The sequence below is a fragment of the Tetrao urogallus genome, assembly GCF_951394365.1.
Source record: "Tetrao urogallus genome assembly, chromosome: 7".
Classification (NCBI taxonomy): domain Eukaryota; kingdom Metazoa; phylum Chordata; class Aves; order Galliformes; family Phasianidae; genus Tetrao; species Tetrao urogallus.
The window spans coordinates 10,978,875-11,005,723 of NC_136820.1; the positions used below are offsets into that span (position 1 = coordinate 10,978,875).

The 26,849-nt window shown below is 40.7% G+C and overlaps 1 protein-coding gene across 1 annotated transcript; it reads right to left on the reverse strand.

Annotated features, from left to right (window-relative positions):
- Window positions 1-20,163: 20,163 nt before the first annotated feature.
- On the reverse strand, window positions 20,164-25,992 carry METTL6 (methyltransferase 6, tRNA N3-cytidine; the record flags this gene model as incomplete). Its single annotated transcript, XM_079538669.1, has 5 exons — window positions 20,164-20,312; window positions 22,873-23,014; window positions 24,445-24,615; window positions 24,940-25,074; window positions 25,711-25,992. 5 exons carry the CDS (start codon window positions 25,990-25,992, stop codon window positions 20,164-20,166), a joined length of 879 nt encoding a protein of 292 aa, XP_079394795.1.
- Window positions 25,993-26,849: the final 857 nt, after the last annotated feature.

The window sequence follows — 26,849 nt, forward strand, 5'->3', positions numbered from 1 at the left end:
CTGCCCTGCCGTCTGCTATTCTCGATAAATAGCCTCCCATCAGTTTCAATGGGGACAGATCAAGTGCAAAGGTGTACATTTGTATGCAGAATAGAACTTTAGACAAGAGGTGCCTTGTGAGAGCCAACATGAGATGCAAGAGCCATTCTCCTCAACCCAGCCCAATAACCTGATAATGCTTCTTCAGTGAGGCAGATACAACATTGCTATTTGGTACAAAAAGCACCCACCTCATCTTTTATTCTTTGCTCTTAGTCATACATGCAAACCACATTAAAACACTGATTTAAAGAACGACCTATATTGCTCAAACAACATTAGCCACATTCATTTTTCCAGTACTTTGCTCAGTGTTCAGACTAATTATTTGTACCTACTGAACTATATTAGTAGGTACATCACTGATGGATTTAAAGGATAACATTCCTTCACTGGGAATTGCCACCATCTCACACTGCTCGCGATACTGAATGTAACACCAACAGATTAATACAGAAATCCCTGCAAAGTGGCAATATGAAAATGCAAGGGCAAACCTAGAATGCTAAGTAGGAAAGATCAGCAGGTCAGGTTCTGCATATTCACATGGCTAGTGTATGTCTGTGAGACGCACAAATGGTTGCTGACAGCTTTGTCAACCCAGCCCTTACATGGGATGGCTGCTTCATGCACTCAGCACAGAGCAGTCTTCCAGCTCAGCAGTAAGCAGTCATTCAGGTATCAACTATCCAGGGAAGCTTTTTCTTTGTTTTTCTTTACAAATCCCACATCTTCGTGGTGCTAATTGTTTAAAAATAAGGAAGCAGCAGAGATATTTCAAGTACAAAGTGGCCCAGATAACCACAGAAATACTGAAAATAAACTTCCAAACAGATAGCCGAGTAGCCCAGATAGCTACAGAAAGGCAGAAAGATTTGGGACCTTGTTATTATCACAGCCAACTGATAAGCAAAAAGAGAAGGAAAAAAAAACAGGGTTTGTCTATAGAAATAAAAGTCAGGGACTGGCAACCAATCAGGAGAACTCCTAAGTTGTGGGGAAGGGTTGGCAGCCAAAAGAAAAGCAACTGGGCAGCCCAAGGATAAGCACAGCCCTTCCACAGCCAAACCCAATTACCAAGATATCAAAAGCTCTTTGCAGTCTCTTTGCTTCCTAACCCAATTGGGCTGACCCATAAGCAGTGACAGGAGAAACAAGAAATGTTTTTCCTACCACCCTCTTTAGTATTCTTCATTGGCTCATTACAGCCTTATTTTATAAAGTATCTAGATACAGAAACACTTGTCAGTGAAAATTTGATTTTCAGGTCTGCAAGATTCCCAGGATCCACCCCTCAAGTGTATCCTTCCTTCCAGATACGTATGGAAATCGAAAAGCCACTAAAATACTCAGATACAACAATCCCTATCACCTTCATAACAGTAAACTGCTTCACGTGTACAAAGAATCTTTGCCCTCTCTCCATCGTTAACAGTGAGGTTTCTGCCCTCAACCTACCACCTGACAGAATCACAGTCTTCAGTGCTTCTCATTACATAAAAATCAAGCAGTTGAACACATTGTGTGTAGGAGTGAAGCAGATTCTGTTTTAGCACTCAATGCTATACTTCAAGGTAAGAGGCAATGATGATCTGCATTCTCTCTTACAGAACATCCCAAGTTGGAAGGGACCAACAAGAATCAATAGGTCCAACCCCTGGCTCCACGCAGGACCACCAAAACTTAAACCCAGTGTCTGAGAGCATTGTCCAAATGTTCTTTGAACTCTAGCAGCTGGGGCTGTGCCCACTCTTCTCTTGCGCAGAACATTTTCCTAACACTCACTAACCCTGCCTTTAAGCAGCTCTACAAGGTTACCACCGTCCCTTGTTCCCACCACCTCAAGTATCATCAAAATGTTTTCCTTTATTTGTCCCTGTCCTTCCATCCTCTTTTCTTCTTCTTCTGACCTCCTCAACTTTATATCTTGGAAACCCCTCTCTTAGAGGCAGAATTTTCTACTCGCTCTTCCCAGTTGTCCTGCCACATCCCCATTTTACCCCATCTCTTGTTCACTTCCTCACACTTTAACCTTCCACCATAACATGATCTCAGCAGTACCCTACAAGCATGGCAACCCAGTCTTCAAACTGACTTTCCTCCATCAGACACAGATCTCTCCACTGCTTCCCAGGAGGTCAGCTTTAAAACAAAGGCTGTTAGATGCCCCACCAGCCACCCACAGGGAAAGGGAGACAGCAGAGAAAAGACATAGCATAAGCTCTGCCAAAGTGAAAGCAAAACTGCCCACTGCTTTGGGAACTTCTGAGGACTACTGCCTCTGCAGCTTGACATTATGTCTGGAAAACACAGCATGGATGCACAGGAGCCAGCAGCAATGAGGATTTCAAAGCTTTGTGTCAGAGCATGGGTCAGATCTCCACCAGATGACGAGCCCTATAATCAGGATAAAAGATTTTTAAAGTTATCAGATTACAAATAACTGTACCGCATGCTTCTGGTCTTACTATAAGCTGGACTGTTTCAGATTTTCTCCTTCTACCAAGAAAGCGTAGACCAGCTCCAGACCTAGGTTTAACAGTATTTCTTTAATTCTTGCTTAGCCTTTCATCTAGACTGTCTTTTTTGAAGTGCTTCATCCTGGCTTCATTTCACATCTGCCAAAAAATGCAGGTAAGAAGGAAAGTAATTGCATTGAACACATGTGTGAGCATCATCTAGTCCTCGTTTGCAGAAGGATTCACATATCACAAAATATTCTGAGAATATAATTGACATGCAGCTATTCTCACGAGCAACTCAACCAGAAAGATTGATCTCCCTTCCTGGGCACAATCCCAGGAGAGAGCTCAGTGTACTGAGCACCCTTGAGACCCAGTAAGCTTATCTCTGAGATCGCTGAGGCAGAACTGTTGTCAAGAGTGTAAATGCAGTCCTGATGCAAGGGGATGAAAGTTATTCTAATCCAGCCTGGTATCTGTGCTGCTGCCCAGCAAGCAGAATTAAGTGGAGCCCCTATAACAGCAACTGCAGCAGTGCATCAGTGTTCAGTGCAGAGCACTGGAGATCTTCAGTGAGATGCAAGGACAGGAACACCCTCTCAAAACAGCAGGAGATGCAATTGATTATCAGACACAGGCATTCTGCAGAGAGCAAAAGGAACAAAGCCAACGTCGGCCATTCTGCAGCACAGTTCTCCCCTCACAAGTGCCCTTTTGGAGCAGTAATTCCTTCAAGAGAGCAGGGAAGAAAAACAGATACCCAGCAGTGTGCTAATCTTCACATACAGAGCAGTTTTAATGCAGTGTAATCTTACAGAAGGAGGAAACAGCATTTCCCTTGTGCCAAAGGTATCAAAACGGTCAAAGATGGCAAGCTCCACTGACGTTAACTTTATTAAAGGAGGGCAGGCTTGGCAGGAGCCAACCAGAGACAGAGAAGCATCCACTTGTAATGACAGAAAATGATGGACAGCTGGGACCTCTTGAAAGGATATATAGGCAAACGTACACACAAACTGGAAACTGCAAATCACAGCAACAAATTTACAGTTATCAAACAATAGCACAGCAGCAGCAATGTGTGCAGCTTAATAACTGCCTCTGATTCTTCTTGAATTTGGCACCTGTATCATTTTGCAGCAGCTATATAATTAACCAAAGGGGGAAGTGGTGCCCTGGGGTTATTACAAGAGCACCAAACCTTCTCCAGTCAGTTCCTCAGCAGAGAAACATTTTTCCATGTAAATTGGATTGAGAAGTGAAAGAAAAGACTGGCATTCTCTGCAAAATTCTGAGCAAGAGGAGCCTACTTTTAATTAAACTTTATTTTAAATAACAATAGGATTCATTTCTATTCACAGATTCTCTCTTGCATCTAAATATCAAAAAACAGTCGATGCATAATGGTGCTGAATGTAAAATCAGTTCCTGAACACTTTAAGTTAACACAGAAAACATTCTCTCGATGGCATGTCAGTACATCTCATCCAGCCTTGCCTAAAACACCTTAGAAATAGCAGCTTGCACTATATGGCACTGCTCAGACATTCAGAATCTCCTAGCAGAAATCAGCAGAGACCTATGTTGTTTGTTAGGATGAGATACTTTTGTTATGTATATTTGGTTCTACAGAATCTTTGAAGCATTGAAAACAATTGAGAGCCTTGCCTCCTCCTCCTGCAAAATGGGAAGTGAAAAGCGAATCAAGGATCTGAAACACAAAGCTGTAGTATTGTAGCAGAAGCAGAAAATACCAATGCATTCACCTCCCCTTCCCTGCAAACAGTTCAATTATCATCATGTCCCCAAGCAGATTCCACACAATCACTGTGACATCTGTTATGGAAACGAACATTAATCTATATCTGCAAGGAGCAAACACACTGGCAAGGTTGCAGCAGGGGGAGGGAGATTAGGTGTTACTTAGCACACAAACTAGAAAATGACAGCTTGTCACATCCATGAGTAAATACCAGCAGAAGCAAGACGAGGCAAGATGCTGCTTCACTTTTTTACTCCAGCACAGCATAACAGAGATACAGATTAAGGACAGTACTGCAGCTTCCTATTCCCTGCCTGCAGTAATAGCATCTGGATGCCCATCACCCCCCTGGGAGCACTAACAGTAATGGATTATATCCGCCACTCATGCACATCAGTAGAGCTGACTGAGCTGGAGGGGGCTGAGCCCCTTCCCAGCTGGAGCCAGAAGGGCTACAGAGGATGAGTGTGCAGTGACCCTTTCTTTGAGTCACTCTTGGATGGCAAGGAACTGCCCACAGCCTTGTCAGCAGCAGGACAGTGATGTGGTACAGAAGCAAGGGGCTTAGCAAAGACATGCCAACGTGTGAAAAATCACGATATCACATAGTGCAATCCTCTTTGCACAGGCACACACACCTTAAAGAAGGGAACAGTGAGCTCAAATTCCTGTGTTACCTCAAGTACAGGTGTGCACCCATGGACAGCTGCTGCAGAGCCCCTTACACACTGTCTGAGTCCACAGGCATGAGGCTGAAGGCATCTTAGAATCACAGGAGCATTGAAGATGGATAAGACCTCTAAGACCATCCAGTCCAATTGTCAACCTACCACCAATATTACCCACTAATGTCCCTAAGTATCACACCTACACATTTCTTGAAAACCTCCAGGAACAGTGATTCCCTGGGCAGCCTGTGCCAGTGCCCAACCACTCTTTCAGAGAAGTTTTTCCAATCTGAGTGTCATATTGGCAAGCCTCCAGTCATCTGGGACCTCTCCCATTGACCAGGACTGCTAATAGATGGTGGAAAGCAGCTTGGCAATTGCATCCACCAGCTTCCTGAACACCCTTGGGTGGATCTTCCATCACCTTGCAGTTCAGCATGCAGGACTTCAGTGGCTGCATCATGCGGCTAGGCATGAGACTGCTTCTAGCTGCAAGATGGAGGAAGGGCTGTGGAACAAAGCTACTGATTTAAAAAAAAAAAAAAAAATTAAAAAAAAAAACAAAACACCATCAAGCAAGAGTTCCAATAGCTCCAAAAACTATCCCAGGGCCTCTCACCTTTACCTTCAGGCAACACAACAGTGCGTGCTTGAGATATATCACATCTCCGTCTGCAAGAAATACATTGCACTAACAGTTAATGGTATCTCATAGTGGTGTAGTGCCCTTTCATTGATGATGAGTTCTTCTCAGGGGCATATTCCCCACACCCAGAAGCCTGCACTCAAGGCACTGTATATTCTGATTCATATGGTGTGAACACAACTGTAAAAAAAGATATTATGCCAACTCCTTTCTACCTTTAGACGTACAGCTTCCCACCCCCTCTTCATTGTGCTTTTACAGTGAGAGTTTGTTCCTAATTGGTACCCAAGTGCTCATAATCAGATTAACTCCTCCACAGAAAGAGTGCTGCTTTTTATCCTGATGAGAACAGATAACTCAGACTTCACTTACATAATCTGATTTTAAAAATCACCATAATCAGGCTCTGGTGGAACGACTGTTTTAACAGATGTGACAACTTGACTACAGGCAAAACAAATAGTTGGCTTGAAAATAAGCAAAACTTTAGGATCCTGGACAGTGGAGATGAATGCCAAAATCAGAGCTCACTGGGACTTTTATTGGTTCATACTCTGCTTCTCCACAATCCTAATCAGAAGCTTTAAATATAAACACACATAGAGAAAACTATGGCAATTGGACTCCTGACCTGAATTTGTATTCTCATGCATGAGATAAACTTTAAGCTTTCAGGAGTTACTCATCTACAGTCTGATTTCACAACAAAGAACACTGATTCTTCTATTCAGTAGAAAACAGTAACACTTTCTGTAAGAAAGCTTTATTCAATAGTTAACAGTGAGAAGCTACTTGAAGAAAAAAAAAAAAAAAAGTAGAACAGGAACAGGAAGGGGTCTTAAGCTATCTAAAGGAAGGTTATTCTTGGAACTGTAAGAATACTTTACATCAGAATCATTTAGTAAGCATACTGAAACAGTTCCCTATTAATCACATTTTCAGCTAGGCATTTTAAATTCATATTTTCACAAATTCACATGGTTTGAATAGGGGCTGCTGGCTGCAGCAACACCAGTACCTGTTTCAAAGCAGAGGCGAGATGCCTGTGCTGGTGCTTGCTGCAACCTGACCCAGAGCCATGCCTCTGCCGCTGCACCCCTGCCTCGAGCACTGAAATGGAAGGTTGCAATGGGAGTGTGCACAGGGATACCACAGAAACACCTGTGAAGGGGAAATATAAATGCAGAGACAGTAACAAAATCTGAGTTTTAAAACAACTACTTTTTCTTCCAAAAGATGTAGTTAAGAGGTTTCATCACCGCTTTACATGCCGTAAAAATAAAAGGGATGTTCAAAAGATTCTGCTTTTATCTGCCACACAGTTTGCTTTCAAGTTTGCAGCACTGTGTGGTTTCTGAGATGAGCAGATATCTCTTCTGGGTATTTCTAACACACCTACTGACTTAGATCTCTATCCTGCAAATGCTTATGCACATGCTCTTGTCCGCAGTATCCAAGATACACTTTATGTGCATTATATCTAGGACAGCTTCAAAACTATGAGTGCTGAAGACAGCCATTCAACATGGCATAGTTTGGTGAAATATCAGTGTTATAGTAAAAAAAAAAAAAAAAAAAAAAAAAAAAAAGCCCAGAAGTTTTAAATCAAGAAATCCTGGCCAGCTTTAAGCTAGTTAGGCAAGAGCAAACTGGCTCAGAGCAGCACTGATGCTGTCATATACTGCTGTTACCTTTTGTCTGTATTCATGTTATAATACAAACCCCCACCTGAAGCAACTTTGAAGGTAATAGTTACTTCTACCCACAGTTTTCTGGCAGTCACGAGTTTCCACAATTTACGTCTTTTGGAACCAGCAGAGTTCCAAAAGCAGAAGCCCATCAGCTCATGCACCTCTTCTCTGATTTGCAGGAGCCACAGATTCAGACAGGATACTCCTCTGCTCTCCCTGGTGAGAAGGCAGTTCTCTCAGTTCCTTCCTTCAGCTGGGCTGCTCCTCTTTTCACCCATATTTTCTAAAGGGAACATGACCCAAAACTGAGAAATGATCACTCCCCCTACAGAGAGCTGTGCTTTTCTTTGCACAGATGTCTGCAAGCACCTGTTAGCTGAAAGAAATTAGAACATCAGCATATATTTAATGAGGTTTTTTCTATTCCTGCGCAGCCTTGCAAAGCAGGCTGTGTTACATGCACATTCAGATCAACTAATGCAATTTGTGATCTCTAGTAGCTTGCTGAGGTGGGAACAGCTGAAGGGAAGAGGCTGGATGGCATAGTCTGTATCTCCACATGTGAAGAGCGATATGAGCCTGTGTGAACACACTAGTCAGATGAACAAGAAGCCAGAGAAAGATCCTCCCAAAAAGTGCAGTTCATTTCCTGCTGTGCATAGCCAGCACTCATCAGCATCCCCACGCCGCACGGGTCTGATCACTCAGAGATAAATGTCAGTTATGAATATAAATCCCACACTAGTCTGTAATGGACAGAGACATCCCAAGTAGTTGCCTTGGTGTATAAAGTATAAACCTTTGCTCTCTTAACGTTTGTTGTCCTTTCTATTTTCCAACGACATTGCTCAAGAGCAAGGAAATCACAAATGATAAATTGAGGCTATCAGAACTAGGATATTCTGTAACAGTCACTTGGAAACACCTGTGGGTGTCCTCCTGCCTTCACTCCCTGCCCATGCAGCTACATTCCTTTCCAAGCAATACTAGGGCTTCAAGAAAATGGTGCATAACGAGCTTACCCCAATATTCAGTCATTCTGGAACCAGCATTGAATCATATAATAACAAAAAATGTTGGAGTTGGAAGGGACCCTGAAGGCCATCTAGTCCAACTCCCCTGCAATGAACAGGGACACCTACTGAGTTATCAAGTTGCTTAGAGCCAAGTGCAGCCTGATCTTAAATGTCTCCAGGGCACCCACCACCTTTCTGAGCAACATGTTCCAGTGCTTCACTGTCAGGTAGGAGCCCCAGAGCGTACCTACAAGCTGAGACAGCACTGCCACAAGAAAGCAGAAGGATTGGAAACACACATCCACCATCCTGTAAGGTGTGCCTTACAGAACTTCGCTGGGGCAACAAAAGAAATATTTGATGTCTTAAAGTCTTCTAGGGCATAGAAAAATGCTCCTTTTAGAATTCTTATTAAGTTTCTCTGGGTCCCTACCCAGACTTCAGCCCTAGGCTAAGGAGATCTTTACTGACTCTAAGTTTGTTTTTGTTTTTAATTTGTTTTTTTGTTTGTTTGTTTTTTTTAAACAGACTGATCCTACAAAGACATTCTCAACTTCTTTTATCATCATTTTTTGCCCCATCTCTCCAGCAGGCATACCCATTTGAGGAGGTCAATTATTAGGTGAGTCCCAGGCTCACTAGCAATTACTGCCCTCCTCCCTCTCACCCCCTAGAAAACTGTAACAGTGCCAAATCACAGTTTATCTAGATACTCATTTCACATGTCTTACCATTATCACTAAGGCTTTATCTGTTTCTCTTCTGGCTTATGAACACTCTCAGTGTTGATATTCCCGTTTATGATGTTATACTGGTCTGTGGCCCACAGGCTAACTCTCTGTTAACACATCCTATTTCACAGAATCAGAATCAAAGGGGTTGGAAGGGACCTCCAGAGATCATTGAGTCTCTATCCCCCTGCCAAAGCAGGTTCCCTACAGCAGGTCACACAAGTAGGTGTCCAGATGGGTCTTGAATATCTCCAGAGAAGACGACTCCACAACCTCCCTGGGCAGCCTGTTCCAGTGTTCCATTTGTTTTAGAGAGGTTAGTCTGCACAGCCTTGGTTGAAGCATTATTTACTTCTCTTTCCTTTCTGAAGCTCCCCACTCTGCAGCCCATGCTACATGCACTGTTGGCAGTAGCGAATGATACAACCTACCAGCATACTTGTATTCTTTCAAAAGCTGCACTATCTTGGCTTGCAACATTCACCACATTTTGTTTCATGAGAATCCAGTTTTGAGTTCTGGCACACCTGTCTGCATTAGATCAGCACTTGTAGTTGTAATTTTCTACTGTATTCAGTGCTGGAGATTTGTTCATCCTTCATATTTTGTAATTTGGTCTGGGCACTCCACTCTACCTTGCAAATTACAACTGATATACATAATTGTTTGGTTTTGCATTCTCTCATAATCTTTCTCAGGTTGATTTGTTTCAGATCCCAATCGATGTATCAGGGACTATACCAGCTACCTCAGTTGGAAAAACTGGTTTCTCTGTTTCTATTTTTATTTTGTGTTTCCATACTACTTCTAGTACTTGAAGGGAGTTTATAAGCAGAAGGGGAACCAACTTTTTACACTATCTGATAGTGATAGAACAAGGGGGAATAGCTTTAAGATCAAAGAGGGGAGACGTAGATTCAGGTTAGAAGTTAGGAAGAAATTATTTACTCAGATGGTGATGAAGCCCTGGCACAGCTGCCCAGAGAAGCTGTGGTGCCCCATCCCTGGAGCACTCAAGGCCAGGTTAGGTGGGGCCCCAGGCAGTCTGAGCTGGTGGCAGCAGCCCTGCCCATGGCAGGAGCTGGGGGGGGCTTTAAGGTCCCTTCCAACCTAAGTCGCTCTATGGTTCCACACCAAAAATACAAAAATCCTTCCCTCTTATCTTCGTTTGGTCCCTACCCTGGAACCAATCTTGGAAAGCGAAGCATGCCTCAGAATTCTGAGACATGTCAAATGATTCTGAACTATTGCCAGAAAAAAATATATATATCTCATGATTGTCTTTGTTTTGGCCAGTACCCACAGCCTGCATAAAAGACCCTGTCAGTTGGCCTCTTCTCTTCCAGAAAACGTCAGCTGCAGTGGCATTTTTAACTGTGCCATTTTTCCCACTCAGAATATTTTCTTAATCCATTACACTCCAGGTACCATCTGCTGAACAAGTCACACATGGCTAAGAAGCCTGGCCACATCCACCTTTACCAAGTGAATGAGCCCTAATTTCTTAGCCTGGAACCATGTGAGCCACAGCACTGCATCCAACTCCAACTGCTTTTGCCACAGTTTCTCAAGGGTACAATACCCCAGCACAGTCTCAGAGGCAGCTGCAACCACTGATTAGTTACAACACAGAACAGTCATGCTTCCATTCAATTTCTGTGAAAAGAGGAGAGAGCAACCACTCTGTAGGCCTCCAGTTACTTACCTTTTGTTCCCAGTTTCACGCTAGGAACAGGACTGTGATGCTAGGATCTGAGCAAAGCACTATCAGAAAAGGACATCAGGGGTACACATTGTCATCCATTCCACTGCCTTGCCTGGTGCCAGGGGGTACTGAAGGGGCTACATAATGAAGGCTGGGATACCAGTGCTGACCACAACTGTTTTGGATGCAGCCTCAGTGAGTATATGCCAGGATGGTACAACCTGTTAAATAAAGGGCAGAGGACAGCTTTAGTATCACTCTTGCAGGGCTCTATGGCTGTTGGCACTTAGTAGCTAGCACGGTGCAAGCACAGGGGAAAGCAGGTTTCATCCTTCACTCTTGCAGGTTGCCTGCTCCAAGCTGTAGGCAATGACAAGAGCAATCTGCCAACAGAAACGCCGCAGTCCAGATCCAACTCAACATCCCTTCTCTGGTACTGCTTCACAGCCTACCAAAAAGAGACGCCAAGGCTGAACACAAGCCTGATCCAAACAGGGAAGCTCCATAGTGCTACAGCTCTGTGACACTCTAGCAGCCTGAGTTAACCTGAACAGGAATCCCTTTCTCCTCTCAGGAAATCCACCCTCTCAGCTGGCTTTACCTCTTGTTCTGCTGCTCTCCCAGTCTGTACATATACATGAACACACATAAAATCATAGAATGGCTTGAGTTGGAAGGGAACTCGAAAATTACCTAGTTCCAGCCACTCTGATACGGGCAGTGATACGGGCAGGATTGCCAACCACTAGATCAGTCACTGCATCAGGCTGCCCAGGGCCCCATCCAACCCAGCCTTGAGAGCCTTCAGGGATGGGGCCCACAGTTTCTATGGGCAGCTGTGCCACTGCTTCACCACCCTCAGTGAAAAAATTTCCCCTGACATCTAACCTAAATATTCCCCTTTTTAGTTTAAAACCATTCACCCTTGTCTTATTACTTATTACTGTCTACCCATGAATGTTGCAGGACAGGCACAGAGAAAATCTGCTTCTCTTTTTTTTCCTTTTTCAAACCAATTACGCTTCTGCAGTGACAGATGATTAGTGTTTACAATAATTCAGATATTAAATATCCAGAAGAATTACTGTTGCTTAAAATGTGGGTTAGGCAGCATTACACATAGCTTATTTGTGCTGCCTAGTAACAATTACACTGAACACAGTGTTTAAAGTGCGATGTAAAGCCAGCAAGAGGTAAAAGGAAGCATGGAATAAAATTTCATTTAAGTGAGGTTTGCTGGAGACAAAATAGGGATTACTACAGTAGCAGAAACTGCAAAATGGCAAGTGACACTATAGCTGAGTTCAGCACAGTAAATAATGAAAGAGACACAACCTCTCTGGCCCCCTGCATCTCACTTAGTTCTGATGGCTGTAGAAAGAAAACAGGAACAATTCATACAGTGATTTGTCTAATATCTTTCAGAAGTTGATAAAATATCTCATTAAGGCACTGCACTTCAAAGCTTTGAAAGCTGTTATCTTAAATCGCTGCAGTTTCTACGGCAACAGTTTAGCAGGGATCAGATTCTACAGGAACAACCTGCAAATTGTCAGTGCAACAAATCACTGCCTTGTAGGTAGAGGTAATTAGGATCCCAGCTGCTACTACCAGCTGATAGTATTTCACTTTAGCCTCCTTCACATTCTAAGAACAATCTTTCTCAATAACAAGCATTGCTAAAATACTATGTTTTCTTTAAATACCTTTTGCTTTCCTTCCTGAAGATCCAGGAGCTATTTAATTAGAGAAAAAGATGACTTAACCACATAAAAGACTCAGGCTGTCTAGTCCATATATAACCATTACCAGCTCTTTCTACACTGCATTAAATGCCGGGACAACAGCTGAGCACTAGGGTTAAAAGTAATGTAGTGCGGTGGTTAGTGACTACTGCCATCTTGCGAACAAAATTCCAAATGCCATTCCTTTGCTCAAACTGTATCTGACTGAGCAGAGAAAAAAAATAATAATAATAAATCTGCGTATGCCTGCATATTCATCTTACAGTAAGCATATAATATTCATCCAGACAAGAGATGACAAAACTAGACAGGTCCTAATGGATATAATAGAGCATTCCGGACTGCTGAATGCCAGTTGAGCATTTAGATACTGAAACCAGCTGGTCATTGAATCATAGGGCTTGGAAGGGTCCTCTGGGAATCATCCAGTCCATGCCCCTGCTGAAGCAGGTTCCCTGTAGCGGGTCACACAGAAAAGCTTTCACATGGATCTCAAATACCTCCAGAGAAGGAGACTCCACAACCCCTCCAGGGAGCCTGTTTCGCTGTTCTGTTACCCTCACGTACAGAAGTTCTTCCTCATATTTGCATGGAATTTCCTGTGTTCTAGTTTTAGGCCATCGCTCCTTATCCTATCGCTACACATTAACAAGAAGAGCCTGGCTCCATCCACACAACTCCCACCATTTAGTGATTCATAAGAGCTGGTAAGATCCCTCCTCATCTACCCTTCTCCAGGATGAACAGGTTTCCGAATAAACTTTCTGAAGGTAGTTCAGAAAAGGACAGCTGTAAAAGTTTTGTATATTCTTCAAACTATTTTGTTACTAAGTTTGCTGCCCCCCACCCCATGCCATCATGGGGCTCTGCCCACCAAGCAGCCTGGCCTGGCTCAAGAGCAACCACACAGCAGCGTGTGATCCACACTGCCTGGGCTGGCACTGGGAGGGCACAGGACAGTGCTGACACAAGTTTCACCAAATAATGGTGTGCATTTTGGTACGCTGATTGAACACAGTCCTATGAATAGTGAAAGATATGCAGCTGTGCTGTTTTCAAAAAGGAATTTGAGAATAGGTTTCAAGAATGCTGGAAAAAAAAAAAAAATCGTCAATTTTTTGCCAGAGTTGTGATCCCTTGCCCAGTTGACATGAATACATTACTTACTAATTTTCAAACAGAATGTATAAAGCTGCAATCAGACATTCAACTCAACTATCTGATCATGTCTCTTTACCACACCTTTATAAGCCTCATTTGACCAAAGGGAATGCACCCCTTGCTTTGCTATCACACCTTATGCGTGGCATCGCTTTTTGGCTGTACGTACATTTGTAAATGACTGTTTTCAAGGATGAATCACAGGAAGAGGAAAACGCCATCAAAAAAAATCTCTGATGGACATCTTAGGAGCTGACTGAGAGTTGCAGCCAGAGCCACCAAACCAGACTGATGCATTAGTGTCACAAAAACAATGTCAAATAACCCACTGTTTTGTTTTTGTTGCTCTTTATGTTTTAATTAAAAAAAAAAAAAAAAAAAAAAAAAAAAAATTAAGTTTTGTTAGTTACATACTTTAACTTCATGGTATATTTTATATGCAGCCCATGACAATTCCTCCTCACTCAGAGCAGCCTGGACAAACCCAAAGGTTGGATGCTCATGTACTGAGCCACATCCCCAAGTGCCACATGAACACACCTATTAAATCCTTCCATGGAGCAACAGTTGCACGTGGCAGCACCAGCTCCATCTTGGATAAGAATGAGACTTTCCCTGCAGAGCAGTCTTTTTTTTCCAACTTCAGTTTATCAAAAAGGAGTACAAGCTGTGCTAATGGTGCTGGGAGCAGGGAGAAGGGGAAGGCAGCCTCTTGCAGGGCTGACTCTGCCTTTCAGCACTGCCACACACACACACCCCATCAAATCCAAACCCACACGTATTGTACATTACATGTGTAGTGCCAGTTGGCAACTAGCATGGTGATTGCCAATAATATTTCAACCCACCTACACTGTGCATGCCTGTGAAGACAAATGTATTTTGTTATGAAGCAGATACACAAGTTTTTGTATTTAACTATCAAACTTGGGCTTATGTTATTTTATAAAGCAATTTAATAAGCCAACATGTTCACTGTGGAAGAAATATCCAGAATACTTGCCCAGTGCTCACAAATTTTGTTATTTTCAACATCTTCAAGATGAGGATCATTTGTGCCGTGCTTCAAATCACAGAAGCATTGAAAATGAATCTTAACATTGTGGCAAGCTCAAGCTACAACAAGTGATTTTATGCATTTTGATACACTAACAGCAGCCATGAAGGTGAGATTGTGAAGTGAAAGGTGTTTCTCTCTGGTCAGAGAAGTACGACTAGAATTTTCTTTGAATCTAATGTCTGACTGCAACACTGTACAATCCATTTGAAAATTTGCAGATGATATATTTATATTAATTGAAAATTGAGTCCCTATTCTTCAATAGCCCATGAAGCACGCAGCCACGGGGAAGCCAGGAATCTTGGAGTTTCCCCCAGGAGCTCCCTCTTCAGGCTGCTAGGGATCCCAGAAACCAACCAACACATTATGCTTTTAAGATAATCCATGCTAAATTCATGCACTGCTGTCACATCTACCTCAGTCACCAAGCATAACATGATGGAAAGTACAACAGTGATAGCAGAGCAGCAAGATCCCAGGCCACACTAAGTGAGGATTCACTCATATGCAACAGCAGTAGACACAAACAAAACAAACAAAACAAACAAAACAAACAAAACAAACAAAACAAACAAAACAAACAAAACAAACAAAACAAACAAAACAAACAAAACAAACAAAACAAACAAAACAAACAAAACAAACAAAACAAACAAAACAAACAAAACAAACAAAACAAACAAAACAAACAAAACAAACAAAACAAACAAAACAAACAAAACAAACAAAACAAACAAAACAAACAAAACAAACAAAACAAACAAAACAAACAAACGTTGCTTACCTTTAAAAGGCCTCAGATATGCAGAAATCTCTAGAGAAGATACTTTTGCCTACACTGCCAACCCTTAAATGAGGTCTGGGAAGGGGTGGATCCTGGCTCCACCTATTCTGGTCATTCATGTGCATTGCTGGCACCTGAGCTCCTCTGGATTGGCCCTGCCTTCCCACCAGGTGCTCAATGACAGGTCCAAGCCATGCCTTAGCATTTTTGCTACAAGGACCCAAGACAATTCCTCTTCACCCAGTGTGGCCCAGGCAAGCCAAAGGGTTGGACAACCATGCTCTATTGTATTAGCGTAGGAAACAGCTCTCTTTTCCTTCTGCCCACTTCTCTTTTCTCCTTCCTTTGAATAACATGGTTTTAACATAACAGCATCAGATCTGGTTTATTTAAAAGGCTTTTGTTAGATGACAGAAATTCCGATTAAACATCACCTTTCACATAGAAGCCCGAAGCTAAAGCTAGAAAAAAATTTTAAAAAATTTTAAAAGTAGCAACAAAATCCTTAAGTGTCAGCTGTACAACAATCCCACTGGCATGTAGTACATCAAATCTACTACAGATAGTTAGAAGTCAAAAGAAGGTGATTGTAGAAAAACACCAAATGGAGCCCAAATAGCAGGTAGGCTTGTCTGCTCTGTGAATTTTCCTTTGAGTACCCTCCATTATTTCAGATGCAAGTCCACTAGGTAGTACAGATGTAAAATTGAGCTGTTGTTGATAGGGCACACTTAGCTTGACAAAGGATAACACAGCACAGAATGGCAGGAACTCTGAAAAAGCACTGAAGTGACTGTGAAGTATTAAGCACCTTACAAGTCAAATCAGAAAAATAAACCTAGATATTTTTTCTCAGTCATGCAGCTGCTTTTCTAAATCTTTCAACATATTTGGCTGTAACTGAATCTTTGGCAAAGACCTTCAAAATCAAATAAAATTTTCTTAAGATGAGACTCATGACTTACAGAAGGGTAGATGTTCCTAAACTAGGATCATTTATGTAGAGGCACACAAGATCAAGAGTCTTTTCGAAAAATCACACGCACTTTCCTCATGGCCTTACATTCTTCGGTTTCACAGCAGCAGCGTTTTCTCCTCAGTGCAAACACAATGAATGGTGGGAAGTAGGAATTGAAAAGAGTTCTCTAATGAATCATCTTACCTGGCTAATAGCTTCTATCTTTGCAACATATCTGTGTGCCTCCCCACAGTAAATGGTCACCATCTGCCTTTGTTCTAATAGATTCTCTTAACACATGTGGTTCTAGTAGAGCACACTGGAGAATCCCACAGAGGAGAGTGATGTTTAAGATTCCATAACTGCAGGAAAATCTTCAACCAGAGTCCACATTATTTGCACCTGCCAGATAAAGCAGCTAGCTCAGCTTAAGGGAAATGAAAGGAAGGTTTTCTACAAGCAATTAATTCAGTCTCAGCAGCCCTCACTGACTGAAGACAACTTCAATCACAGAATGATCAATATATTAATTACAGCAATGGCATAGTAGCTTGTTTGTGCAAGGTGAGCACAACTCGGTGCACGTAATTATTTTTGTCAAGTCCTTTTGAGACTATTCCAGGTACATCTGTCCTTATTGACTGTCTCTAGTGAGCTTGCATGGGTTTGAAGGGGTCAGCGCTTTTTTCAGCACAACAGCAGACACATGCATCCCCATCAGTTATCACATCTCATGTGATGACTTCTTAAAGCTCCCTCGACTTCCTCAAACTTTACCACAGTTAAAAATGCTTGCAATGATTTGGAGTGCATTGAAGCAGAGGTATAGAGACCAGTCATCTCAAAACCACCTCTGCGTTATGACCACTATAGTTGAAAGCCTTTCTAGCAGGGTAGCATAGTAGAGTAATGAAAGCTATTTCATTTTCGAGGTCTGACTGGAATTGAGACTAAATGAGAACAAAAAAAAGACTACTACTACTTTCATTTGAATGTGTCCTATACAAAAAGTGGCAACAGTTCCCTCAGAAGAATTGTACTAAAGTACTGAAGCTACAGCCACTAAATGGTGCACTACTGTTCAGGAAATGCTTAGTTCATAGTGAAAAAGGAAGTTAATTGCTATCTGCAGCTAAAGTCTGTTGAGTTGACTCAAACTTGAAAACTTCTAATATTTTTTTAAATACTTGCCTATTTTTCAGTTCCTTTTCAGGAATGCTGAAGTAACAAGAAACCATGATAGGGCAATCCTTCTGCCTCATTTATGTGTCATCTCTCTGAAAGGACCAAGCACCAGCCCTGCAGGACACCTGGAGTTGCAGGGTCCAAACTGCTCTAAAGCCAACAGAGCTACATCCAATCATAGCAAAGCTGCTGTAGTAAAGATTAACATTTACTGAGGGAAGCTACAAAATGATGATTGCTTAGATTATAATAATGCTATCACTGTTATATCCCCTTCTAATGTATTTTTCCATTTATTGTAAATGTTACTAGACATTTATTGCTCGTATAGCAGAAAGTGCTAATGGATTGCACAGCAGGGAATCAGTAATACATAAATCCCAGGATGATACTCTCTATAAAATAAGGAGATATCATATAATAACCATCCTCAAAGGGTTGTAAGAATTGTGTTGCTTAATCTCTTTTTCCACTGAGGCCCAAGTTTGATTGTACAATAAATCTAGCTTTGGGGCTTATGGTAGCAGATAACAAAAAAACAAAAAAACAAACAAACAAAAAAAAAACCAACAAAATAAACAGAAGAAAGCTGTAAAGCCCTGAAACAAAGCAATGATCTCCTGAAAATTTATTTACAACCTTCTCAAATTGTATAAGACCTCTGACAGCTCACATTTGTTCAAAAATCTGACTGATTAACTCTGTAACAGTAACAGGCCTTACGCTGAAAAAGATATCACTTGTGGGCTCCGTGCCCACAGAGTCAGTATAAGTGCTGAAAAAAATTCAGTATCACGCACTGCAGATAGTTGTCAAAGATAAGCAAACACCTTTGATCTGTATCAGATGCATGTGTCATCTAATAACACACGAGTTGAGTGGAGCAACAACCTGAGTAATTTATGCCACAAGAGATCAAATCCCCATTTGGAGCCACTCTCAAGCAGGTTGCTCAAGGCCTTGCCCAGTCAACTTCCGTGTATTTCCAAGTAAGGAGGTTCCACGCCTCTCTGGCCCTGTCCCAACATCTGCCTGCACACATCTTCCCCACTCCTTCCACAAAAAAAAAAAAAAAAAACCACACCCAAAAAGACAGTATTTCTCCGAAATTTCCCTTCTTGCAACTTGTGTGCGTTACATTACCGCTGCTGCCAATTGCACAAGTCACCAGATACTTTCCCTGATGCAGAGCAGCTGGTCAAAATGCAGATTAAAGATGCAGACATGTTTTTCAGATATCATCCAAGAACAAGTGGCTCTGCGTTACAAGGAGCCAGGGCCACCAAAGCAAAAAGAAAAATTCCCTTCAAGCAGTCAGGACTCTGACAGGCTGAGGCATAACATCAGCATCCCTTTTAGTGACAGAAAGAGCAAAGACCAACACTTTTCTGAGAGTGACAGAGAAGAGTTAAGACCTCTGCTCAGGAAAGGAGAAGCAGAATATACTTAATGTAAAATAAAGTACTTCTAGCTTACAAATTTTCATTCCAAAGGGGAAACTCACTTGAAAAATCTTGACTGCTTTGGCTCAGCAAAGGAAGAACATATGAAATTAATTAGGGATAAAGACAAATTGTTTCTTTAACGATTTCCTTCAACATAAAATTACGAACATATGTTTACATATGTTCATATAAAATATCTAAACGCTGAGCACATTAAAAAGATTAAAATACTGAAGCAACTTAAAAGTATCCCTCACTGAGTCCATTTCATTCCATTTCTTGCACCTGAGAAATCATACTCAGAAGCCCTATAAATGCCATAAGAAGATCACGAATGGCCTGGGTTGAAAAGGACCATAAAGATCATCTAGTTTCAACTGCCCTGGTGGTCAATCACTAGACCAGGCTGCCCAGAGCCACATCCAGCCTGGCCTTGAATGCTTCCAGGGTTGGGGCATCCACAGCCTCCTTGGGCAACCTGTTCCAATGTGTCACCACCCTCTGCGTGAAAAACTTCTTCCTAATATCTAATCTAAACCTCCCATCTCAGTTTAAAACCATTCCCCCTTGTCCTATCACTATCAACCCTTGTAAACAGCTGTTCCCCCCCTGTTTATACTCTCTCTTCAAGTACTGGAAGGCCACAATGAGGTCCCCCCGGAGCCTTCTCTTCTCCAAGCTAAACAATTCCAGTTCCCTCAACCTTTCTTCATAGGAGAAATGGAAAGATGAAATACTGTAACATTAAGATGTCAATCACAAACACAAGTGATAGAAAAAGAATGCTTATTTAAAAATAGTTTTTAATAAAAATGGAAATAGTGATTGTGCCAGTTAGTAAGAAAAACTAGAACTTAAACATTTTTAAAATCTCTTTCACCTGACAGTGCTGCAGAGGATTTACTTTAAAAACAGGAATACAGGTACTCATCAACTTTCCTGCTTTGCAAAACCATCTTAAAGTTTTAATTAGAATTAACATTCATATTTCATATCTGAGGATGAAAACCAAGAGGATGCAGCCATTTATGGAGTATGAAGCAGACAAACACCCACAAGGAAAAACTATGTGCTATCATTGATGCTATTGCTAATCAGAAAGAACTTATGTCTTACTGAAAGGCTTTTGAAATTTGCTTTGAAGAAAAACTCTTGGAACACGCAAGTCTTCTTTCCTATTCACAGTTTCTCGGTGCACGTATTCGTTGACCACTTCCTCATATCCCTCTGCCCTGAAGAGCTGAGACAAGAACTCTAGAAGTGAAAAAAAAAAAACATTAGACGAAAAATTATGTTTCTGCTATTTTTAAAGCACTAGCCAGTGTTTTTATAAGCTTACATTCTAATGTGTTAGAGTACGAAAAACCACACATGCCTTTAGATTTCAAGCTGTTCTGTGCAAGCTGACTGCTGCACTTCTGAATAAAATCAATACAGGACACCTTTGGAAACATCAACTTAAGCAAAACAGCCTGAAAACTGAGACTTAAGCTAGTTACTGTTTAGTTTCCAAAAGATGCCACATCTCTTATTTTTATTGAGCTTTCTCATTCTCCCTGTGATTGACACCAATGCATTTTCGAGTTGCACAGCTGGCTTCATCAGGTGAACACAACACTTATTTCAAATATTTCGGAAGTGATCCAGACTTGAAAATGCATCTCTGCTTGAGAAGAAACCTAAGTTACTTGACCTTCACAAACCATTGCTCAGTAGAAAAAGGAAAAAAACAGTGAGGTGGTTGTAGTGGTACCAAGTCTGCATTAAGTCAAACTGAAGACCTTTCTCAAACACAAAAGACCACAATTCAAAGCTTATCTCCCTTTGGGATGGCAGAAGTGCCTCACAGACAAGGTGATCTATGCAACAGAGAGGGCTGCCCACACTACTGACCTGTCATATTAGCTACAACTCAATATCCTTCTTTTCCCACCCCTTGCTTCATTTACTTCAGGTGTGATTCCTCTGGAAATTTAAGCCATACTAAACTCTTGCTACTTGGTAGAAAACAAAGGCACACACTCTTTTTCAGTAGGTGATGGGCTTGACAAAAGAGCTGATCGTGTGGCTTAGGAGCACCAGAACTAGAAGAGGCAGAAGAGGTGATACGTTGAGAAGGGCGAAAGAGACCACCAATTTCAGCAGGAAGGCAGGCTTATGTCATCATAAGCCCAACAGGAAACCACACGGACTGGCCATAAACAGTGTGTGTTCTTTTAAAATGGAGAATCCACATTAATGAAATACTAATAAATAGCACTTGTGCATCAACTGAAACTTCATATGAGTAAATTGAACAGAATCAGAAACATTTACTCCTCCCCAAATTTAAGATTATTTCTAAGAGTGGAAGAATGGATTCATTGCCATGGAGCATCAGTGTTGTTATCTGAGGTCAGATACACTACAAACAGGCACTGTTCAAATCATTCTACGTAGTAATGACTTGATGTAGCAGAATAGTGACTCTGCTAAATTAAAAATATAGGACTGGTTGCCAACTGTACAAGAATAATGGAGTCACATTTCTAGTAACACAGGAATTCTCAAGCATTAACCAATATTTACATGAAAATTATTAAGATAAATGCGATCAGAATGAATAAGAAGCAGAGGCGGTCCATGAGACAGCCACAGATATTCCCAAGGCACAACAACAGCTCACACAACCAATGTAAGACCAGTTCACTTTTTTCCTTCCTTTTTCTTCATTCTCCCTATCCCAATTTTTCCTCCAAAGCACATCTTCACACTAGAACAGAATTTCTCATTCAGAAACAATTCTAACACACAGTAAGAATGGGATTTAAATTTACATAGATAGGCCAGTTTCTTATTTGGTCCCTTTAGCATCCATTCTCTTTTTTAGAGCTAATTTGTTAAAGTGGAACTAAAAATCACTCAGTAAATAATAGCTCTGGAAGTGCTTTAATGAGGCTGTAGAATAGCCTGCATTATCTAGGATTTCATCATAGTCCTGTGAAAAATAGAAAAATCTCAGACACGATTAATGTTCTTTATTTATCAGAAGCAATTAAGTAATACATTAAGTCATAAAATTTGAACTTTTACTTGGCTTCAAATTGGCCTCTTCAGTGGCTATATTTTGCTTCAGACTAGGAAAAAAGAGCCCACAGAAATAAACACAGAGCTTTCATTTCACAATTTGACAATTACATTTGACAGGGAGAAGTAACAGTCCACTAAAGTTTAGTATGAAGAACTGGGAGTTAAGAGATGAGCTATAAACCCATATTGAGTTCATTTTGAGAGCCTTCACAAATTCCTTCATGTCTCTGTGCTTCCATTTAGCAGCCAATAACCTGCAATAATTACCATCCTTCATAAAGCATTCAGAGCACTGAATGAAAAGCTGTTAAAATGCTGTATCAAATGGAAACCCTATTTTGCTTCATCTACAAATTGTGCACTTCACTGGCACACTTCGTCTTCCACACCAAGAATAACCTCACGAATAACCTCAACAAAACTGTGTCACAAATATTTTTATTGAACTTTTACTGAACTTTGTTCTTTTTCCTTTTTATAACAAATCTGATTGAAATCTACAAATTTAGAAACTTCTGCTCCTGTTACACGATAGAAAATACACAAAGCTTGTAAACAAGTAGCAGCTCCATAAAGTCCTGTCGATCCTATAAACAGCCTCCCATAAATAGTAACAAAAAGAGAAGACAAATGAAGTACACGACTGTTTGACAGTCACCTGTGCAAAAACAAAACTCCTGTGGGCATGTTACCAATTCTCTGAATCAAACTTAAGTTGAAGATCACAGAAAAGAAAGCATCTTACCTGTAGTGAAAAAATATGATCTTGTCCCATCTTGCCTAACATAGAAGTTTTCTCCAAGTTTGCTGCCAGATTTAAACCTGAGCATCGCATGATCATACAGTCCATAGTCTCTGAACAAGACACACTTGCCTGGTTTTAATACCTGTCATGTAAAACATGCATGCTTTAATAAGGTAGATGGATTTGTGTATACATGCTTATACACACGTTATTAAGACATATCCTAACACACTCCATCCTAACACAAGCTGTATATATTTTGAATTCATTCCTCATGCAACAAAAGCGTTGTATACAAACCGGATTGCTAGCTTTTAAAAGAATTCCTTCCCATGAACACTACAATATGAATTGTCTTCAGATATCTGTTTGGATGCTGAACAATTAAATAAGTTTTCTGCAACACTCTTCAAACACAGTGGAAAGAAAAATGTATACACTGTAACAATAAAAATGAAGTCCTAACATGGCACTTCGTTTGCTAGCTAGGTACCATCTAGCACACAATTCTGCTAAATAAAATATAGAAAACCACAACGTTTTTAATGCAAGAAGGAAAAAAAGTGCAATATAAGAAAGAAAAAAAAAAAAGAACAATTTTAGGAAAATGGGTTGCAGGCTAGGTGTTCATTTTTTTGTTTAAATTGCTCTTTGATAAGAGAATCAAGCAATAGTTTAGAAACGTATATTCACTACCCCTTCTGACTTGTGATATTTGATACATGCAACCTTTCTACCTCAGCAATACCAGCTGTATTTGTTGGAGGAGAAAGTGAATATTTGCAACTTGCAAATTCATACAGAAACCTACAAGTGAGTTCAATGAGCCAGACGTTTCCACACAGAAAACAGTAATTAGCCTTTCAGGTGCACGAGCTACGAACCAATCTCAACTTTAGAAAATAGCAGGAGGTACATTAAAAAATAAAAATAATTTAAAAAAAAATATCAAACATTCCTTTTTCTAACTGATAACCAAATGAGCAGGATATCTGCTAATATAAAAGCCCAAAGGCAGACCTACACTTATATAAATAAAAAAAAAAAGCACATGTTGACTATGAAACTCCAGCCAGTGTATGACTTGAGATCACCTTAGGAACATAAAACCATTTGAATTGTGACCTTTTAGAACTGCCCTCTGGATGGGTCTATGTTTACCTATCAGCCACCACAAGCAGCCCAGGGTGCTGAGTTTCTCTACGTTAATGTTAATCTCCAAGCTCTCCATTTCTAAATCATCACAGGTCAAGCGGGTTTAGTAATAACAATACATACAATAATAACAACAATAATAATAACTTACAACAATAACATCCTAACTGCAAGTTTTTTCCATATTCTGGAAGTCAGCTACAGTTTGCTATCATCTATACCTCACCACCAAACATTTCAGCAACCCATGAACATCATTTGTATCAGACAATGTCAAAGCCAAACTGACAGCTGCAAGATACCATTTTGTTGTGTTCATAACTTACACTAGACCAGGATTCAGAGTAAAATTGTACTTTCAAGCTAAGGAGAATACGAGTGCTTTAAAGACTGTAAAATAAAGTGTTAAAGAATTACCTTGTAAATGTTCTTCAAGACAAGATGCATTTTGTCAGGATGAATGGCAGAAAGCACAAATATAAGGGTGACGACATCCACAGAATCTGCTGGTATATTTTCCAGAAGATCATCTTTGGTAAGATCGCACTGGAACACTTTGCATCTTTCAGTACTATACAGGGAATTTTTCTGCGGGAACAAAAAGAGCATGCTTTCACTGAAAATTAGCAGCACTATACCAAAAAAAGTAAAAAGCAAAAAGCAAGGGAAGCTTCCGTCCCTGAGAAATTTTGCTGGTATCTCATAGCCAGAAACATAATACCGCTCCCAAGAAACAGAGTCTTCAACACATTCATCCATATATATGACCGTAATACTACAAGTCAACATGGAAAAATGTAGGTCAAACAATTCTGTTCTACTCTTCATATAGACAGGCAAGGGAAACCCATCACTTGTAATTGTATAAGTTTCTAAGAATACTCTAAAAGAAGTTCCAAATATCACACCAACCTTCACATATTCAACAGCTCTAGGAGAGAAATCACAGGCATATGCAAAAATATTCAGATCTTCTTCTAAGAGTGGAAATAAGCAGTTTCCAACCCCACAGCCCGCTTCCAAAATGGTCAGTTTCTGGTCTGCAAACTGGGGTGGAAGAAAGGCAAGAAAAAGCACATCATTTTTATTTTCCTGGTGATATCAGCAGAAACATTGTTCAATCAGTATATTAAAAGCAATAATCAAGTTTAATTTACCATTGATTCAGAAATTAAAGTAGCTATCCATTGGATAACTTTGACACTACAGAAGAAGAATTTTTTTTTTTTGGTCAAAGTACACATCTTTTTAGAATGCATTAATATTTCTTAATTACTTGAGGAGTAGATGTCTAAACAGATTGTTGCACCATTTCTTTCTTGTCTCATTCAGATATAAGGAACAACAGATGCAAATAACTATTCCTCTCATCGATGTTCTGCAATTAGCCTGTAATTCTGGGTGCTCTTCCTTAAAGCTGTGTTTTGAAATGCTCCAACTTTAAACATCATAGTTTATTTAGGACACAGAAAAAATGTTTCTAGATTTCATTCTCAGTATCCAATTTTAAATTGATCTGATGCACCTGTTTCTGTGGTGGCATCTTTGATACTGAGGGACTGCACAGAGCACTGCACACATAACATGTTAGTGCTCCTAAATTCATGGTTTAATTAGAAGTACTATTAAATCATTTGAAAACAATCAATCCCATCTGTTACAGAGCAAGTGCATAGAGCTCACCTCCCGACATGCTTTTAATTCTTGAAACTCTCTGGTTGTCCAGTGTCTGTCTTTGAAGAAGTTGGTGCTGTTTCTCTTGTAAAAAAGATCCCAGTTCTTCTGTGCCTCTTTTTCCAATTTCAGCTGTTTGAAGTCAGACACCAAAACCCGATCTTTTGCCAGTCTCTCTGCTTCTTCTGGGCTAAGGAGTCTCATATTATGGCCTTTTGTTTGGAAAGCACCATCTTCAGTAGAAGTTGTTACTGTAGTTAAGCAATCTGCTGATGTGTTTTCATGGAACATCCTAGAATCTTTCACACAGATATGAACACTGAAGACCCGAGGGTGATTTTCTTTTCTTCAGTGTACATTTCTTAACTTAGGTAAAATTCCAAGATACCTAAAAGCAACTGGGAAAAAAAAAAAAAAAAAAGGAAAAGTCACAATACATACTGATTAGGGCTTTATGGTAATCTATCGTACCTGACAAAGTGCAAAGCCATCTGACTTCTCTTAATTTCAGAACTCTTCCATGCAAGCTAACACTGAGTATGAAATCCCACTGATGTAAAAATTAAAGAAGATACTTAAAAGAGTCTACAGGTCTTCTTTTTGTATTGTAGAAACCCACCTTCCAGGAGAAAGATGGCATAGCTATAAACTTCTTGCACTAAAACTGACTTAAAAGGAAAGCTTTGGTTCTTGTGAACTCCAGTTGGCAACACCTAAGACAAATGTAGTGATAAACAGGTGACAGTCTCACTCAAGAGGTAAAACAATCTGCGCTTGTGTTAGCATTTCTCTTTCCTCTTCTCACCTCAGTGAGACAAACATCAGCATTTATAGCACCAAGTCACTTGGGCAACAGAGCAAAACCAGTATGGTGATGCCTGCAGCCAGCCTGTGTCAGCACTCCTTCCCTGCTTCTTCCGAAGTAACCCTTTTAACCATCACAGTTTGTTGTTTGTTTTGTTTTGTTTTCCCCCCAGGATTTAAGAAAAATGGAGCAATGAACAGGGCCCTGTGTAGGCTGAGGAGGGATCCAGACCCTACCCCTGATCACAGAATATCCCGAGTTGGAGGGGACTCATAAAGATCAATGAGTCCAACTCCTGGCTCCACACAGCACCACCCAAAAATCCCCAAAAAGTTAAGCTAGT